The sequence below is a fragment of the Nuphar pumila genome, chromosome 5, assembly GCF_984573655.1.
Source record: "Nuphar pumila chromosome 5, dmNupPumi1.hap1.1, whole genome shotgun sequence".
Classification (NCBI taxonomy): Eukaryota; Viridiplantae; Streptophyta; class Magnoliopsida; order Nymphaeales; family Nymphaeaceae; genus Nuphar; species Nuphar pumila.
This window is the reverse complement of record NC_143253.1, coordinates 14065267-14085354: the sequence shown is the minus strand read 5'-3', so window position 1 is coordinate 14085354 and position 20088 is coordinate 14065267. Positions and strand designations below refer to the sequence as shown.

At 38.6% G+C, this 20088-nt stretch overlaps 2 protein-coding genes across 2 annotated transcripts; both read right to left on the bottom strand.

The window, feature by feature from the left end:
* Nucleotides 1-244: 244 nt before the first annotated feature.
* On the bottom strand, nucleotides 245-9789 carry LOC149836865 (small ribosomal subunit protein uS4y). The gene is made up of 3 exons (XM_090005627.1): nucleotides 9724-9789; nucleotides 9100-9481; nucleotides 245-625 (listed from the first exon to the last, which is right to left on the bottom strand). The coding sequence occupies exons 1-3, from the start codon at nucleotides 9749-9751 to the stop codon at nucleotides 442-444; spliced, it is 594 nt and encodes a 197-aa protein (XP_089861753.1). The 5' UTR covers nucleotides 9752-9789; the 3' UTR covers nucleotides 245-441.
* Nucleotides 9790-12968: 3179 nt separating this feature from the next.
* LOC149836864 (Nop53 protein) lies at nucleotides 12969-18609 on the bottom strand. Its single transcript, XM_090005626.1, has 11 exons — nucleotides 18164-18609; nucleotides 17977-18028; nucleotides 17832-17857; nucleotides 17617-17697; nucleotides 17401-17511; nucleotides 16750-16823; nucleotides 15065-15184; nucleotides 14826-14948; nucleotides 13856-13922; nucleotides 13681-13760; nucleotides 12969-13356 (listed from the first exon to the last, which is right to left on the bottom strand). Exons 1-11 carry the CDS (start codon nucleotides 18524-18526, stop codon nucleotides 13350-13352), a joined length of 1104 nt encoding a protein of 367 aa, XP_089861752.1. The 5' UTR covers nucleotides 18527-18609; the 3' UTR covers nucleotides 12969-13349.
* Nucleotides 18610-20088: the final 1479 nt, after the last annotated feature.

Sequence of the window (20088 nt, the reverse complement as noted above, 5' to 3'; positions counted from 1 at the left end):
GTAAATTTAGACAAAAAGGAAAATATCAGCAACAATTGTGAGATGAGATAAGTTGGGGAGTGTTGAGCCAGCACCTAATCCAGGCACTTGTTTTCTGTTGACTCAGGTTTCCACAGAACTCACATTCAGCACAGAATCCAAACACATCCTTAAGAGCAAAATCTGAAGCATAGCCAATCCTGGGACAACAATAGAGAATCGTGCACGATATAAAGCATCAAAAATTCAAACTCAACACTGCAAGTACCGAACGCAACCTATAGTAATTAATGATAAAGAATCATTTTACACCCAAGCCTAATAACTCCTGGCAGTTGCAACAAAAAGGTAGAAAGCTACTAAGTGATCATATAAAGAGGGAAGTAGATAAAGGGACTCGTGTTCGGGCAAAAAAGATTGCACTGAAGAAAGATAGGGAAAAAATAGTTTCAGCACAGAAACTCAATCCTCATCCTCTTCATCTCCATCTCCACCAGCAGCCTTCTTGGATGCAGCCTTGAGGTTCTTTCGCTTGACACGGCCAGGACGACCTCCACCGAGTGGGCTTGTGAGTGAGAAGTCTATGTGTTTCTGAGAATCCACTCGCACCAGGAAAGATGGAATGTTTACCACCTGCCTACCAACCCTGTCAAACAAAAGCAAATTCAACAGAATGGAAAGCACGGGTTTTATTCAGTATGGATTTAGAGAAAGGCTAACTCACCTATCGTGTGTGTGTGTGTGTGTGTGTGTGTGTGTGTGTGTGTGTGTGTGTGTGTGGAGAGAGAGAGAGAGAGGTGTTAAAAATACATAGAATATAATTTAGATAATTTGCACAAACAAAAAGCACCCAGAAATACCAGCATAAATCCAAGTATGCTGGATGTTCTGAAGCACCAGTTTAACAAAGCCAGTCAATGTCCCAACCATGCAATCAATGCATCAGGTTAGCAAGGAATAAGGATCTCAAAGCCAACCACCACTAACCAACAGTATCGTTGGCAGAATAGATACTGGTAAAGGTATCATATCTTATACCCTGATGGATAATGATAATTTCCAAATGAGAAATTAGTTGCAATTTGTAGTTGGACTGTGACAGCAGCCAGCAGCCATCTCTGTATGGATACACTCAAACCAGATGGCTGATAGATGAATAGCCAGACACCAATCTCAAGCTGAGCCTGATAGGCAGGCCTTTATGGATGAAGTGAAGAGCAACTTTTACCAATCCAAAACCCATGAATCTAGGTAATTTGCAGTTATAATCTTTGCTGCATTAACTGAAAGTCTACCTTTAAAGATATGGTTCCCAAGCAAGGTTTTAAAACCCAGTGACTCGGGACTCGACTCTTTCTTTATTGACTCGTGACTCGGCGGGTCAACTCGGTGACTCGGACCGGGTTTTGTTAACTTTTGATTTTAAAAGAAAAACAATATATAATTTGTCTCAAACCATGTTTTTCAGTAAACAAGAGATGATAAACTCATATACAGGCTCTATGATGCATCATGCAACAGTATGGTGGGCTTGATGAAGATGTTACTAGTAAGATGAGTTCGATGGATTAAATATTGACAAGCTAGTGGAGTGTTATGTGATGGACAAGCACTTTTATGATTACAAGAATGTTTCCAAGATTGTTGTAATACCAACATTCTTACATGGTGCCCAGTGTTGAGAGAATTCCTGTTATAGAGATGTGTATACTAGGATGAATGTATAAAATAACAAAGGACAGAAATGAATGCATTAGAAGACACTTAAGAGTACTGCCAATAACAGAAAAAGAAGGTTGTTGCTTAGGATGGTTTGGACATGTTCCACATAGACTTGTCACAACATAAAAGATACCATGTTAGTGGAAAAGCTAAGAAAAGAGGAAGACCATTGAAGATTTGGAGGGAGGTTGTGAAAAGATACATCAAAGGTTGCATTATGATAGATGTTGTAGCTCGTGATTGGAAGAAATGGAGAAACAAACATCCTGAAGCCAATCTTCCAGTGTTACTCTATGCATAATATCTATTGTCAGCATGCATTTAATTCTCAAGTTTGCATTTCTAAGTTATCTTTTCAGACTAGTCATCTTATCTTATTCTTAATGCTTATACTAATGAGGGCCAGTTCTTTATATGATTTGAATCAGCCGAGTCACCGAGTTGATTCAGCTGCTGCATCATCAGATCTTCTCAGGCATCATTTAGCAGCATTCTTCCTCTCTTCATTTTATCTTTAACATCTGGTTTTAACTTTAAATTTAATCTGAAAAGAGCACTAATCTGGTTTTACAATATGTCACCTTAATTTTCCTTTTTCTCGCCCGAGTATTAGAAAGCCAGTAATTCTCTCAATAATATTACAATTTTTTTTATTCTGAAATACCCAAGAAATCAAATTTCAAACATCCCAGAACTCGCCCGAGTCAGGCTGAGTCTTCGCAGCCCGAGTTAAGCTTGCCAGGTTGACTCGCGGGAGGGCCGAGCCGAGCCGAGTCACCGAGTTGACTCGGCGAGTTTTAAAACATTGTTCCCAAGAACTGTGAAATTTGCATTTAATCAGGACAAAAGAATGAGTTTACGCCTAAAATAAAGTCTCTGGTCACACTATCATAACTTAGGGGTCTCTGGTTCAAATTCCAAAGGGGTTACTCCAGCTTGTCTATCTATGTCATACAGATACTCCATTTTGGACTGCCATTCCATATCCCCTTATAAGGGGGTCATATTGAAAAATTCACAAATAGCACCATATCCCCATGTTCACAGCCGTATCCATGTGACAGTTGTTTATCAAGGGAAAGTTTGATTGCTTGGCAGCGTGGGGCCCACACAAAATAAGGGATGTTCCAACGTCAAACCATGAACAGGGGTGTCCAAACGGCCCTGGACACCCCAAGAATAGGGTTAGGGTTTCCTAAATACATATTTTTTATTATTAAATTTTAGAGCTTTTTGTGTTTAAATTCTTATTTTAGCATTTTATTGTGTGAACGAATGCTAAATCCAAATTTCTATTTCGTGTAGGGTTAGGGTTTGCTAAATACACTTTTCTTTATGCTTAGATTTTAGGTTTTTTGTGTTTTAATACTTATTTTAGCATTTTATTGTGTGAATGCATGCTAAATCCAAATTTCTATTTCGTGTAAGGTAACGGTTTCCTAAATACATGTTTTTTTATTATTAGATTTTAAGGTTTTTTGTGTTTTATTGTGTCCTTGCATGTTAATTCCAAATTTCTATTTCATGTGTTTCCTAAATACATGTTTTCTTATGCTTAGATTTTAGGTCATTTTGTGTTTTAATGTTTATTTTAGCATTTTATTGTGTGAATGCATGTTAAATCAAATACATATTTTATGTAGGGCTAGGGTTTGCTAAATAGATGTTTCTTTATGTTTAGATTTTATTGTTTTTTGTGTTTTAATTTGTGTTTTGGCTTTTTATTATGTGAATGCAAGCTAGATCCGATTATTTGTTTTGAGTTGGGATAGGGCCTATTAAATACATGTTTTTTATGCTTAGATTTTAGGGGTTTTTGTATTTTAATTCTTGTTTATGCTTTTATTGTGTGACAAAGAATCCATGCTAAATCCAATTATTTATTTCGGGTAGGGATAGAGTTTGCTAAGTAAATGATTTTTATGATTAGATTTTAGGGGGGTTTTTTAATTCTTGTTTTCGCATTGCATGTTGCACATGCATGCAAAATGTTTGTTTCATTTATGCTGGAATGCACACATGTTTGTTAGTGATGGGAGATTCTGAAGTGCAAAATCCCCAAGTGTGAAATATTCAAGACAAACTACAATACGAGAAACACCGAATATATTTTTTGTTTGATTATATGTTGGAACAAGCCCAAATCCCTAGAATGAAAATAAGTAGGGGCCTAAGAGATAGACCAATGAGGGTGGTGGAGAAGCAAATGATCGAAAAGTACGGTGTTGAGTTTACATTGGATAAAATTAAAAACAAGTTGAAGCAAACTAAGTCTTATTTATCTATCTTGAATCACATTCTGAACTCTAGTGGGCTTGGGTGGAATCCAGAAAAATGATGGTTGGGGTGGATAAAGAAGCATAGGATGAGTATGTGAATGGAGGTACTATGGGCATGCGGAACAAATATATGGGGAATCCACTGCCATGGGTGAACATAAGAGTCTCGTATCTAATTAATCACTACCACCATCCAAAGAAACATTGAGTGTGGATCTTGGACTAAAAGAGATGACATCGAGCAATTTTGTTCCTTGTGATAAAGATCCAACTGGATAGTCAGTCCTAGCAAGCAACCATCATCTAGGAAGAAACATAATGAATCAGATGATGCTTAACCATACAACCTTATAATGAAACGTAACATTGCATTGAAGGAGATGGTCTAGGTAGCATATTGAAGTAGATGGTCGAGTGGATAGATGAAGCTCGCACGTGTATGAAAGCATTGAATTTAATGCTTCATCGTCCAACCACTCTACCCTCAATTGTAGCTCTAAGCACAAAAATACACTTGTATCCTATGTCACAGGGACTCGGCTAGCAAGGTGCCGCACCCGCATCGACGCGGGTGCGGCACCGGGTGCGGTCAACCCGACCCTGGGTGCGTTGACCGCACCCAGGGTCATTTTGGTCCATTTTTTGTTTTGTTTTTTTTAAATTTGCCCTATGAAATGGGCTGCGGATGGTCCATTTTTTTTGGTTTTTTTTAAAAAAAATTGCCCTATGAAATAGGCTGTGGAATTTTAAAAAAAGTTCTGGGGGAGGGCGCTGCCCCCCTATCCCTAGACCCCCGCCCGCTGACCGCGCAGCGGGACCCACACCGGGGGGAACCCCCAAACCCCCCTTTTATATATATATATATATATATATATATATATATATATATATATATATATATTACATTTTTGCTCCTGTCGCACCCCCGCACTCGGGTTTTTTGGAAGTGCCGAATCCTCGCACCCGCACCCATGTGACATAGCTTGTATTGTTGGCGTCTTTTATGAAATTCAATACCTTCATGCGTGTGAGAGCATCAATCTGTCAACTCTCGCCTATCTCCTTCAACAGTGTTACACCGCATTATAACGTTGTATGGCGAAGCATCACTGATATTTTTCACATGCATGCATATGCTCCTGGCACGCCTTGATAATTGCCATCACCTGATTATTAAGTTTCTTTCTATTTAATGCCCTTGTAAATGATAATGGCTCACTATGGCATGGATTATTCACTGGCGTCTCATCACAAAGAACAAAATTGCCCAATGTCATTGATTCCAATCCTTATTGTCCAAGATCCACACTGGTATTATCTAGATGGTGGTGGTGGTTAGGGGTGTGAACGGGTCGGGTTTGGTTTAGACCCAGGTGGAACCAGCCCATGCCCTGATTTTTGGGTATGGTATCGGGTCCAAACCCGAGTCTAATCGCACCTACCATAAGAGAAACCATACCCGAACCCGATAAAAACTACATGATCCATACTCGAGACATACCCAATAAAATACTATTTTTTATCATTTTTACATTGAAAATTTGTAGGTCTTAATCGAAACTCGGGTCGGGCCTGAGTCTAGTATAAAATTTCACAAACTATACTCGGATCCATGTATTAATCGGACCTTAGGGTTTGGACCCAAGTCTTAATCGGGTCTTCTTCTTTATCACCATACCCGAACCCTATAGGGTTTGGTACGGGTCAGATCTGAGTAAACCTGACCGTTGACACCCGTAGTGGTGGTTGATTAAATATGAGACCCCTATGTTCACCCCATATATTACTTGTGCATGCTCATAGTACCTCTATTTTCTTGCTTATTATATCTCGTCCTAGCTGGGTATCTACTCACAAACACATCCCATACTTCCTTATCCACCACAACCATCCATTTTTCCAGATCCCACCCAAAACCACTAGAGTTCAAAATGTGATTCAAGACAAACAAATCTGACTTAGCTTGATTCAACTTGTGTTTTATTTTATCCAATGCAAACTCAACACCATACTTTTTTATCATTTGCTTCACCACCCTCATTGCTCTATTTCTTAGGCCCCCACTTGTTTTCATCCTAGGGATCCGGGCAAGTTCCAACCAAGGTTGCCAGACTAGGAAGCGGAAGCGGGAAACGATACGGGAAGCGAAAGCGAGGAATAATATATATATATATATATATATATATATATATAATAACTGAATGTGAATCAAAATGAAACACAAATAACTAAAATAAAAGTGACTAATATTAAATTTCATGATTTTTTAGTGTAAGAATTAAATTTTTAACAAAATCTGAAAATGATGATTACCAATTTAGAGAAAGCACATGGAAATGAGTGAGAAGAGTGAAAGAAAACACATAAAAAACATGAAAAGTTGAGTAAGAGAACATATAAGATGAATAAATGGTGTGTGAAAAGCGTGGGGGAATCGAGGTTCTCATCAAGTTTCGGAAGCAAGGAGTATCGTGTTTCTTAAGCGAGTTTCTGGGAAGCGAGCTTCCGACCTATCTAAAAAGCTTCCGGTAACTCTGGTTCCAACATACAAGCAAACAAAAAATCTACTTGGTGTTCTTCCCGTTGGAGTTTGTCTTGAGTATTTCACACTTGGAGATTTTCCATTGTTTGCACTTGGGAATCAAGCATCATTGAGAAACATGTGTGAATTTCAACATAAATGAAACAAAAGATTAAATATATTTTGTATGCATAAACAGCATAAAATGCCAAAACAAGAATTAAAACAGAAAAAAAATTAAAATCTAAGCATAAAAAACATGTATTTAACAAACCCAAACCCTACCTGAAATAAATAATTGGATTTAGCATGCATTCACACAATAAAAAGCCAAAACAAACATTAAAACACAAAACGCTTAAAATCTAAGGATAAAAAATATGTATTTAACAAACGATATCCCTACCAAAAACAAATAATCGGATTTAGCATGCATTCACACAGTAAAAAGTTAAAACAAGCATTAAAATACAAAAACAAAACAAAAATCTAACCACAAAGAAACACGTATTTAGCAAACCCTAACCAACAAAAAATAGAAATTCGGATTTAGCATGCATTCACACAACAAAATGCTAAAACAAGCATTAAAACACAAAAAAACCTAAAATCTAAGTATGAAAAAATATGTATTTAGGAAACATTAACCCTTACACGAAATAGAAATTTGGATTTAACATGTATTCAGACTAAAATGTTAAAACAAGCATTGAAACACAAAAATCCCTAAAATCTAATCATAAAAAAATGTATTTAGAAACGCTAACCAGGTACAAAATAGAAATTTGGATTTAGCATGCATTCACACAATAAAATGTTAAAATAAGCAATAAAACCCAAAAGGCCTAAAATCTAAGTATAAAGGAACATGTATTTAAAAAATCCTAACCCTACATGAAATAGAAATTCGGATTTAGCATGCATTTACACAATAAAATACTAAAATAATTAATAAAACAAAAAAAACCTTAAAATCTAAACATAAAAAAAACATGTATTTAGTAAACTCTAACCCTACACAAAATAGAAATTCAAATTTAGCATGCATTCACACAATAAAATGCTAAAACAAGCATTAAAACACAAAAATCCCTAAAATCAAAGCATAATATTTAACTGCACACGAAATAGAAATACGGATTTAGTATGCATTCACACAATAAAATACTAAAATAAGCATAAAAAACAAAACAAAAAAAAACTAAAATCTAAACATAAAAAACATGTAATTAGGAAACCCTAACCCTAATCTCGTATTTAGCAAGCATTTTAACCGAAACCCTAATGAGACATTCCTCTAATCCTACATCAGCAAAGAGAGAGAGAGAATGCACCACCAGAGATCTGGGAGTGTATGCCGGAAATCTGGGAGTGATCGCCGGGGCAAGGGAGCAAACACTGAATTGCGCGTGCAGATGCTAGGTGTGAGGGGATCACAGCAGGGGAGTTCGGGGGAGTGGGGGGGAAGGAAGTCAAGAGGGGGGGTGTCGGGGTCAGATTTTTTTCTTTCACGTGGTGTCTAGGGCAGTTCAGACACCCCTATTCTAGGCGGAACCTTCGAACGGCTGTGGACAAGCCCGAGGCATCCACGCGGGATGTGCAGGATGGGATGCACGGGATGCAGTGTCTTACGCTTCCCGCATATGCGAGGATACAAAGGCCCCACGCATTACACGGATGGCAGACAATGCAATATGAACAATCAAACACGCCCTTAAGGACCATACTTTGTCTTGTGAGTTCTCTAAGAAGATATTCAGCATACCAAGTACATAGAGAAAATAAATGCTATAACCAAGACCATGTAGTTAGGCTTCCCCAAAGTTTGGACCCACACAAGGAAATATGATTCAGGTAAACAATGGCCCACTATGCTCTTGAAACATCACCAGAGTTAATCGAAGATATCACTGCATAGAATCATCACAGAGATTCCTCCATGTGTGCATAAGAAAAAGATAAATCTTAAGATCAAAGAAAAGTAAGGTTGATTCAAACCATCAGCAAGGGCATCAAACAATTGCCTCAATCTAAGAATACAGAAGCTACCAACAATTGCCAACTTTGAGAAAATATGCAGAAGCCAGCACGGATAGTGGTTCAGCCATGTACATAGGATCAAATGGGCAGTCAAGGAATTAACGAAAAGGTTAATGACCCATAAAAAAAGCACTCAACAATTGTATAGTGTCAACACAAAATTGCAGCATTTTCTTTCAGCCTGATTTGGTAGTCAGGGCATTACATAAGAAGCATGTGGTTCTAGGAAAAATCAAATACAGCAAACTTGAACGGGCAATAAGATCAACAAATGGATCCAATGTCATGAAATTCACTCGACAGCTTATTCTATTTACATATTGGAAGACTAGAAACTTCTTCAAAGCAAATTATTCATTCAGAAAAACTGAAATCAGATACAATGTTATGTAATCATGAGATATAACAAATCAAATGACGCCTCAGATTTGGAAGCCAACTTGGCTCAAATTAGGATAGACAACCCATCGCCGTATGTGTGTATGTGTGTGTGTGCGTGAGAGAGAGAGAGAGAGAGCATGGGCAAACAAATACAAAGCATCATTTTATCTTTTCAACCTGATATGCCTCTGCCTGATGAGGACACGGGCATGATGGATCGACTTCGCCATGCCCGACTTGAAGACGAGCGTCTGAAGGCGGCGTTCAAGGAAGTTCTCGACCGTCAGGGCAAGGACGTAATCGAGCTTGTTCTGGCTCTCGTCCAGGAGCCCATACTGGTTCATCCTGCGCAGGAGAGCGTCGCCCTCGAAGATCCGCCGCTCATTCTTCTCATCGAGGGTGAGGAGCTCCCTGGCGGCATTCCTGATGCGGCTGAGGGCATACTGAACCCTCCACAGCTCCCTCTTGCACCGGAGCCCGTACTCTCCGACGAGCTTCAGCTCGGCATCGAGACGCTCCTTCTCATAGGGGCGCCGGGGCTTCTTGAACGTCTTCCCATCTAACAAGGATTCCAAAACAAACACAAACAGATCAATGATTCTATCTCAGAGACGATCAAACCCAAGAGAAACAACGAACTCAGGGTGTTTTTTGGACACACCCACAAATGAAAATAAGCACAACAAATCTGTATGGCGTTTCCTAGTGTTGCATAGTGCAAAATATCCCAACTTTTCCAGGTCTCAGTGCGTTTTTGGGAGAACCCACTTGCCAGAGAGAGAGAGAGAGATGGGATCTTACAATTCCTGTAGAAACTGACGTGCACCATATCTGCGGGTCGAGAGGCAGGCGCAGCGGAGAAGAAGAAGAAGAAGAGGGTGGTGGAGATCGAGAAAGAGAGGGTTTTATAGTCTTGGTATCTCTAGGGAAAGGTTTAGGGTCAGACCTACTTGGGTCATAGATCTGGATTCTCCTCTGATCAGGTTTGGGTCCGGCTCGGTGGCTCCTGGTTCCTTGAGAACTGGGTCTGGTTCTGAGTCAAAGACCCCAATGGTGAGCTCAAGCCCGAAACGGGTAATCTGAGTGTGGTGTTATCATGACAGATTTGGGGTGAGGCTGGATGTACTTGTTGGTGGGCAAGGGGGGATTTGTGGTATTTACATTTACACCGATGGGCTCGTGAGTGAGTGAGAGGTGATTTTCTCTAATTATTCAGAAAAAAACTTTTTTTTATAAGAAAGATGGGGTTTTATTAGTATACACAAGAGAAAAGAGAAGAGAGTACAAAACTAATTACCCCTCAATCAAGGGGGGGAGGGGGATCTTTCCGAAATCTGTATATCCCCACCTTGGTTAATTTTGCCAAAATCTAGCCAAAACATTGAGTTTTCTTCGATATCCTATTAGCATTTTTTTGATATTTTCAGGATCAGAGACCTGGCCGAGCTGACTTTGCCTACCGTACTTACCATCACTGTCCTGGCAGCATAAAACTCCGTGAGCTACCCTTGCCCCCCAGAATCATATTAACATCTATTACTATGAAAATGGTGCCATTCTGACCATTTTCCTGCCAACCATTTTCTGGCCCATTGGCCGGAGAATGGTTGACCCATTTGTTCTCACTTATTTTTAGTTTTTTGTGACAAAAAACATGAAAAGTTAGGTTTTTATCAACCGAATACTTTAAAATCCAGGTTATGTCAAGCAATTGATGAAGAGGTCTTGTCTTTGGTTAAACTAGGAGTTCGATATTCGAGTTTTCAAGGCAAAGCATGTATCTTGCTTTATATAAGTCTCCTGTGTATTCGTTTTTACTGAATGAGAGGTCTCACCAAAACTTGGTTTCCGACCAACGGTTAATGTCGAGTTTTAAAGACGAAATATTTTCAGGTTTAGATTTTTTTTTTTTTTTGGGTCTAGGCAAGCTAGGGGATAACCGTGTGAGATTTGAACCTGAGACCTCTTGGTTATGATAATGCAACCTAACCATCAAGCTACCTCATTCAATTCCAACTTGATCCCATGACAGAGATGTTTTTTTAAGTATCTATCTGTGGATCTTTTTGTGAGAAATCTGTCCGGATTTTAGAAGACCGATGGCTTTTGAAAATTAGAATCCTCAGGACCAGGTTCAAGTGTTGATTGTTGTTTAAATTATTGCCTTCCTATAGGAAGGTCCAGTTCTTGCAGGTAAGCCAACAAGAAGTGATCCAAGGTACTGGGGTTGATCAGAGTAGGGACGGTGCAGAGATTTGTGAAACACAATGCAGAACAACGTTATTTGATGGAAGAATGCCATTCAATATTTCAGATTTTGAAAAATGTTAGCCCAGAGATTTTAACAAGCTAAAAAACGTTCCAATAACAGTTAGGTTGTTGTTCAACTGTTTAGGCCGTTATAAAAACTTTTGCTGAATCTAAATCAATTTTTACCTCTTCCCTAGCATCTTATATCCCAGATCAACCATATCCTTCAGATTTCCGGAGGCAAGCAGTCATGCTAGGGACCCACGTAGACGAAATTTTTTCCAGATAATTTTTCTGTTCTTCAGGCATGTTTGGAAGCGAGAAAATGAAAGAAAAAATGCAAGTAGGATGGAAAAAATGGCAAAATTTCCATCCGTTTCAAACGAGAGAAAAAATTGTATAGAAAAAGTTGTTTTTAAAACTCAAATTTTTAATAGAAAAAATTCCTCCACCTAGGGGGGTTGAAGAATATTTTCATATCAAAAGTTTTCTTTTTGCATTAGAGCAACCCTTCACCTTCAAATCATTTCATTCTATCTACTGCCTCCATCTTCATCTTTCTATGGTGCAAGAGAGAGAGAGAGAGAGAGAAGGGTTTTGATCAATCCCCTTATCCCTATCTTCCTCTAATAGTGGGAGAATTTTCAACTCTAATTTTCTTATTATACACAAACAAGTAAAAAAAAAATCATTTGAAAAAAATCTCATATCAAAATTTCTCATAAGCAAATTTGTTTTTTTTTTTACCAACGGGGGGCTCCCCTTGTCTAGTAGGAGCAGCTAGTGCATGTCACCTTGTGCTGGGACGTTGCAGATTCAAAACCCAATGGTATAGTGTGCAACTGGTTGGGGTCGGACATACCCCAGCAATTGTTTTTACTTATGAGATTTTTTCTTGCTTCTAAACGTGGCCTTCATGAGTAGTATTGTATTCATGGATGAGCTTTAGTAAGCTTTCTTCCTTTCTCTTTTTGTTTCTTCTTGATATTTCCTCGGTTTTCCATGCAAAAAATCCTCTTTCCCCATTGTTTCTTGGCGAAAATGAAAAATCCTTTAAAAGAATCCTTACTGCTTCTGAATAGTTCCATAATTTGCATGGGCAATTCATCGCTAGTCATTCCTTATTTCTTAAGATGTTGCTCCACTACATGTATACAAAGACTTCATGTATTCAGATTAACAAAGTCTTAATCTTGGGATTCATGGAAAGACGAAAACAAAAACATCCATACACATTGATTCTTTGAGTGATGACAATCACTCTAGATGAAACCATCAAGATTATAAACTTGTGTAAGGCTACTCGGAATCAAAGGTTCAAGAAATATGTTTTCCTTGGTGAAGCCTCTTTCAATGTGGGGCAGTTTTTAAGGGTTTTAAAGGCCACGCACAGTAGGCCGTGGGATGCTAACAAATCGACATCATTACATTGCTTTAGAGGATTTGTGATAATGTGGAGCATTTTAGGGAAAACCTCATCCAGTTTCGAGCTTTCGAGCTAAGTACCTTGGAAGATCATCCTTTTTTGTGCACGGTAGCATTTTATCTTTGCTTAGCTTTTAAACAAAACCAATACTATTCAGTCCTTATTTTCAGAACTTTTGAGTGAAAGGGCTTCTGTTGCTAGAACCAGGGCCCAAATGGATCATGTATGAACCTCAGTTCTTTTATATTAACTTTAGCAAAGCACAACTAATTAAGATGGATAAAAAACCATATAAAAACGGTGACAGTTTTCAAAAGACATTTCTTTCGACATCAAGACTTCCAATATCAAGGAGATTCACTTTCATACTGGGAGCAGCAAGATTGACAATTTTTCTTGAGCGAGCCTCTCATAAAGCTACCTAAAAGAAGTACGCAGTTTCATGCTTCCGAATCGAGCTTATAGCAAATCATAGTATACCAACTTGACATAAATTTAGGTCATACATATGAATAAAGACTCACATACGAGCAGGCGAGATGATATACCAGGTCTGATCAGGTCAGATAAGTCAATAATATTTTCCTACAGGCAGGCAGCAAGTGGTTTCAATGGTATTCATGGCCCACAAGTCCAAAATTCTCCTCTACGATCAGTTCCCTGGACTTATTTTCCGAATGCACCATATATTCCATCTCAGTCTATCAGAAATAGCGGCTCACCAAACACCAACTGGAGAATTTGAAACCCTCTAGCTCCTGTGCAATGCAAAACATGGATTAGCTACTGTTGGATGCCCCAGCAAATATGCTGTATGCTCAACAAAACAAACGCAGGTCTGCTTAATTAGAGAAAAATAGTTCAAGAGAAAATTTTGAATAAAAAAATGGGGTTTTCAGTTTTCACGATTCATCACAAAGGTGAAACATGAAGAATAATATTTCATTTCAGCAGAAAACTGATATTGCAACTAGATCGTTAATTAGGACTTAAAGAGAGAGGCAGCATCCAGTAATTCTATGCAACCATGATAACCGTGTGATAAATTGATATTTGATAATTAATTGTCCGTGGTAACATACCTGTTGCGTTTTGGTCCTGGGACAACCAAACCACGCTTCTCTAAGCTCTTAAACCTGTCCCTTGCTAAGGTGCAACATCCCTATAAGGAAAATTATTATTCATTTAAGAAAAGAAGTAAACCATATCCAAGCAGCACCATCAGATTGGCTGATACAACATGGAAGAATCCAATACCTTCAACTCCCGAAGGGACCCAGTAACTTCCTCAGACAATAGAACTTGCATAGGTGCAGGCTCAAATCTGCAACATCACAGAACCAGTTACATTGGGCATAAAAGGAACTACATCTTGCAAAAGGTTATCTCCTATTGCCAAATGTTCAACAGATTCCTTATTTTCTATCAGAAGTAACTTGTGATTAGAACTAAATAGTTGAACAAAGTATGAAAAATCTTAAAAGCCATCAATCTGGAACTTCCAAGTAAAAAAGAATCTCCAAGTCTTCAGGAGCAAAAACAGAACAGATAATGCATAAAACTAGTGATTCATGCATGAGGCACAAGTATACACCACCTAAGTGAAATTATGAGCATTTATAAAACTGATAATTAATGCACGAGAAACTAGCAGTCACTATCTAAATGAAATTATGAGCATTTACGCCATCATAATATGCTAAACAAGTCTATAGGGATGGTTCGGGTGAAGTGTACTTTGAGCAAACACACAAAAGTAACAACACAAACAGGTATTAGAAAGCCTAGCCATTGACAACTGATGCTTTCATATAACTGAAATCAGATAATACAAAAGAAACATGATCACCTAAAAGGGGAAAGCAGAAAAACTAAATGCAGATAATCAAGAGATGGTAGAGCAAAAAGGGGGAAAAAAAGGAATCCAGAGCACAGAAATGTAACAGTTAACCCATGTGCAAGCTTCAGCCTCATGCGTGGCCTTAATCATAACATCTTATCCAGCACACATGCTTAGGCTTGAGCAAGAATCCAACATTCCAACTAGCTCAATGGAGCAACCAGCCATTTCACATAAAGGGCTTCACATACTAAAAAGGCCATGGCCTGAAGGCCATAAATGGATGTTCACCAAATTTTATAGACTAGCAATTTATGCATAAAAGAATTACTTAAGCAGATAGAGCTACTAAGCAATGAAACCAAGGATAATGGCTCAAAAAATTACTTGTGTTTTCCCATGCGTGGAGGACCATTCTTGACTCTTTCTTGCATGGCAACAAGACGCCTGACATGACGCCTTTGTTTTTCTTCATCCTCTTTCTCTATTTCTTTCATTATGTCAGGTAAACTGCCATTGCCACCATTTAAGTTAGATGTGTGATACGAAAACTTTTACAATTGCCATGTTTGCATAAAAGCACCAAGACATCTAAAAATCAGGAACATGGCAAAAAACAAGGTTACCACTCAATCTCTTTGGAGATTCTCTCCTGCTCTTTCGCTTCTGATTCTGCCCTTAGCTGTTCCTTCCGTCTAGCTTTTCGATTTAACTCAGCTCGTGTCAATCGCCTCATCTTTGCAGGCCTGAGTAAAAAACAAGTGCACAATGTCATCCGAATAAAGCCAGAGTCCAAGAAAATGAAAGATCTACTTATAATGAAGAGAGCATTGTCGAGCAGTGAGGACATCACTATATTTATCCAATCACAAATAAAAACATAAATAGCAAACAAAATCACGTCTTATTTTGAAACATGTATATAATCAGGGTGCTGCTTAAGTGGCAAGTTCACAACTTAGGTGGCAGAAGGAAAAGGGAACCACAGAAATAAGGTTTCCAAATCTTTGTGAGGCACATATATTGAGTGAAGGAGACATTTCAATGTGCAGTTCCAGCATTTGCCAGACAAGAAAGGAAACTTCTACTAGGAAGTGTTCATGATAAACACAACTCTTAATGGGTTACATTCAATTGTTTAGTTTCATAAATTGTGTTGAAAAGTAATTTCTACTCTTTTTAAGAATTTATTATACTTTTTATTATTTTATTGTTTCTTTTTTTTATTCCGACTAGCCAACTAGACCGTTTAGAGGATTGGCACCTACGGGACGACTAGAGCTTTTAACTACTTAGTTTACATTTCTCAAATGCCAGTATTATTTTCTTTTCATATAACCTACCAAGTTAAATGTTGCAAGTCTAACTTTTTAGCGCAATTCACTAGGGTGGACAATGGCTGGCCTGGCCATAAAATGGACACGCCACCCAGCCCGTCAAAGGGGGTGGGGCTCAAAATCTCAGTTCTTAAAATGATAGAAGATTTAATTTCATCCCAAGGTAGGAAGTAAGCTATGGTATCTAGATCTAGTGCTAAAACAGATCATAAAGCAAGGGCAGTTGGAGATTGTGAAAGCTTATAGCTTGAACCAATCTCAAGTAAAATGAGCCTAAATGATGCCTGTCGATCAGTCTTTACTGTGACAAGGCAGCCATGCATATTGCCCTTAACCTCATATTTGGCATAACACATAGAACATATTGGCTGCCATTTTTCTCATTAGAGAGCTGAAAGAGTGGCATTCAAGACTCTTCATATTTAAATTTAGAATCAATTGGATGTTTTCATAGAATTGGTTAACAGATCAAGGTACAGACTTATTGAACCAATTGGAAATAACTGACATCATGAATCCAGTTTGAAGGGGAGTATTGTAGGACATTATTTTTGTCCAATTTGAGTGTTCTGGTCATGTAGGGTTGACTGTAGATACATTCACATGCAAGGGTATTGTAGTCGTGTGAACTATTGTTACGCCCTACTCACAGAACAGCAAGAGAGATCATGACATAGACCTTCTCATTCCACCATCCAACAATCTTTCTCACTCTCTTCCCCACTTCTTTCTTTCTTCCATTTTTTCCTCTTCTCTACCCATCTAAATCACCATAGAACCATTGTAAAAGCTTCCTTAGAATCCTAGGAGTTAACATGGTCAAATGAATCCCAGTGAAAAAGGAATACATGCAGGTGAAGGATAGGCTACAACCTCTGCTTGATCAAGCTCCACTTATCTCACTTCACAAGCAAATCATAATTATAACATGACAATATCCAGATTCACACATAAATTGGAATTTACAAAATTACCTGTGTTCTGACCCATCATCAACATCAGCATCCTGATCTTCATCTTCTCCATCATCAACATCAAGGAAGTACATCTAAAAAGAAAACTCAGGTGAGACAAATGGAAATAGCACTTGAAACAAAAAAAAAAAAGAATGTCCAGGCACCAGACGAGACTATAAGTTACACAAAAATCCTTATCAAACAGACCATAGACAACCAAAAAAAAGAAACCCAATAAGCAAAAAGAGATGCACTTTGCACCCCTTTGTTGAGGCATATAAGAATAAAAAAGTTGCCTACGAGTTTCTTTATTTTGCAATAATTTTTAAATGCTATAAAATCAATAACGTATTAAAAGAGATCAACCAATAACTTCCGAAGATCTCCATAAACCTTAATATAGCAGTAATATAGGTGAACATATTATTAAATTTACAACAATGCTGAAGCATGAATTTCAACTTTGGATCCTGTAAATGATACACTAAGTAAGAAAATACAGGTGGTATCAACAGCATGTACATAGTGCGTATAATAGATACTGGCATACCCAAAAAAACTTCAGGAAAGGCCTCAGTTTCATATGGAACCAAATAAGGGATCCAACCCAATATCATATTCTTAAACCAAATTTTGAAATTCCAGCAAATAGAGGATACAGTAACTTACTTCGTCTTCATCCAGTGTGGACCCTGGAACAGTTTCTGGAATGGGCTCAGGTCCCAACTCCTTTTGGTATATTTTTTGCATTTCCCCGGCTACGGCAAGGGCCAGAGAATCCTGAAAAAGAAGCAATGTACATCTTAGAACGCGCTAGAATGCAGCCCACTACATCTGAACATCATCAACCAAAAATTTCACATCTAGTCACTATGCACAGCATACCTGATGAGCTTCAACTGAGGGGTTGAAAGAGCACCCTGGAGGTTCAATCTCAACAGCAGGGATTGAAGAAGCAACCGACTTCTGACATCAATAAACAACAAAGCCACTTGATACTTAGTAGCAAGAACCCCCAAATTGGATGGCAACAGAAACTGTAACAATCAAAACCACAGATACCATGAAAGAGGCAATGAGGTGTTCATTTACGCATTTACCTTGTTGGTCTTGGCATTGCGTTCTTCTGCCAAACAACAGAAGAAAAAAGATCAAGGGAAAGACGAAATTAATACTTGTTTGCGATCCATATAGCCTAAATCAATGAAATCACTAAAAGGTAGTAAAAGTGAGTCGTGGGACAACCTTTATCACCTTCCCATGGATCAACCATTGCAGAAGTTGAATAAACATCATTCTGTACAGAGACAAAAAATATAAGTTCAATCAAAACATCCTACACAAGCATGACCAAGCTATCTCTCCAAAAGAAAACAAAATTTGCATCAAAGAATGAAGCAAGCAATCTCCTATCCACACAAATAGTTCACACCTTCGCAGCGGCGTCGGCGTCGGCTGTATTCGCCGTTCCGGTGTGCGGCGGTGTGATTTTGGAATTTGGCTTGAGCTTCTTCTTGGTCTTAGAGGAGGGGACAGGCTGGACGAACTGGTTCCTCTGCAGAACGCTTTCGCAGCGGAGAACTTTGGCCCTGTGCTTGTCGATCTTCTTCTTGAGGGAGAGGTCGGCGGAGGAGTCGACGAAGAAGAGGGAATCGGAGGGGAGGTGGGAGAGGGAGCCGCCGCTGTGGGCATCCTTGGTGGCGTCGCTGAAGAAGTCGTCGATCTCGGCGGTGCTGATGTTGCTCCTCCACTCCTTCTTCCCCTTCCGAGATCCCTTCCCCTTCTTCTTCCCCATCTCGATCGATCGATGGATGACCTGCCTGCTCTCTCTCTCTCTCTCTGCTTCTGCCTGCTGCAGCTGCGTGCACAAACTTTGCAAGGCCGAGGGCTTTGCCGTTCACACTTCACACCCTATGTGTCGGTTAGGCCATTAGGGCTGGAACCGGGTTAGGATATGGTTCAGGCACCAACCCGATCCATATTCCTGTTTCTTTTAATCTTTTAATCTTTTTCTCTTTTACCGGTATGGATTTTTTTGTGTGTATGCTTTTTCTTATGGTGGACCCGATCAGACCCGGATTCGGACCTAGTACCTCCACCTTAAAGTCAGATCCGGGTTTGGATTCACCTGGGTCCGAACCAGATCCGACCCGTTGACACCCCTACCTCTCATGCTTAAAGATAGGCACAGAAAACGGTAACTATTTGGATCATGTTAGACAAGAAAGGGTCAGCTTCACCTAAGCACAAGCTACGAATGGTTAGTTGAAAACAATAGTTTAAATTGTGGTTTCATCCACCTAAATTTTGATACAAGCAAGAAAAGTTTAAGCCCTAAAAAATGGTAGGTTAATTTATTCAATTTAGGATGTTTAATTTTCTTTTTCAGGTTCATCTTTAAAGGCATTTTAAGTTTTGAGATTTTGGAGATTTTTTCACTTATCTTTGCTTGTTTGCTTTGCCTAGCAGGAAAAAGTTGCACACCAAGACGCCGTTGCCAGCCCAACCAAGGGGATCAGGTAACCATTTATTGTCTGCCTTAACATTAGATTAGATTCATACTTTATTATTCTCAATATCTATGAAAACACCATACTCCTACTAGTCTAGACTAAGGTACAATGTAGCTTTTAATAATGCCCCTTAGATATTATCCAAAGCAAAAAAAAAATCATAAACTCGGCTGCCCATTCTAGTATTAGGCAATTACAAGCAATATTTTAAAGAGTGAAGGCATGTTAGATCATAGTTAACAATATATGGGATGGCAACAGAATCTTTTTGACAAGGCTAGAGAATGAACACAAGTCCCACATTTGAGATTTTTTTAAAAGAAAGTTTTCTGGAAAAAAAAAACTCGCTTTTGCCCAACGAATATGGTTTCTGCAAATGCTTCAGGAAAAAAAGTAGAATTGCATTCATTTTTTTGGTTTTGAGAGTTTTATAAAAAAAACTTGCTTTAAATCAAGTTTTACTAAAGATGACCTCAATGCCCCCAGAGACTTATGAAATAGTTTTGTGATGTAATTTCTCTTAAATCTGTGCACATTTTTTCACCAAAAGAAGCTGCTTTCCTGAGCAAATGATACTATATATATGTGTGTGTGTGTGTGTGTGTGTGTGTGTGTGTGTGTGTGTGTGTGTGTGTCATACTCAACCTTCATCACTTTAGTTCATTGACATAAGCATCAATGTGGTTGCTAACTCAAGTATTCATTGGAACTTGAAAGCAGACAATGAAGCGTGGATCTTAAAGAATAAACACCAGGGTTTGTTCAACAACTACACTTACTTTCTTACATAAGTTTCTTTTTTTTTCTTCTTCTTCAATACAGTCACTTAGTGAGGAAATTTACG

Excerpts from the sequence above, each read along its gene's own strand:
- LOC149836865 (XM_090005627.1), bottom strand. The coding sequence starts at position 9,751 with ATGGTGCACGTCAGTTTCTACAGGAATT. Across the intron at positions 9,482-9,723 it reads CGTCAGTTTCTACAGGAATT|ATGGGAAGACGTTCAAGAAG; the intron begins GTAAGATCCCAT and ends AATCCTTGTTAG. Across the intron at positions 626-9,099 it reads ATCAGGCAGAGGCATATCAG|GGTTGGTAGGCAGGTGGTAA; the intron begins GTTGAAAAGATA and ends TTTGTTTGACAG.
- LOC149836864 (XM_090005626.1), bottom strand. The coding sequence starts at position 18,526 with ATGGGGAAGAAGAAGGGGAAGGGATCTCGGAAGGGGAAGAAGGAGTGG. Across the intron at positions 13,923-14,825 it reads CCACGCATGGGAAAACACAA|ATTTGAGCCTGCACCTATGC; the intron begins GTAATTTTTTGA and ends GTGATGTTGCAG. Across the intron at positions 13,761-13,855 it reads GGTCCCTTCGGGAGTTGAAG|GGATGTTGCACCTTAGCAAG; the intron begins GTATTGGATTCT and ends TTTTCCTTATAG.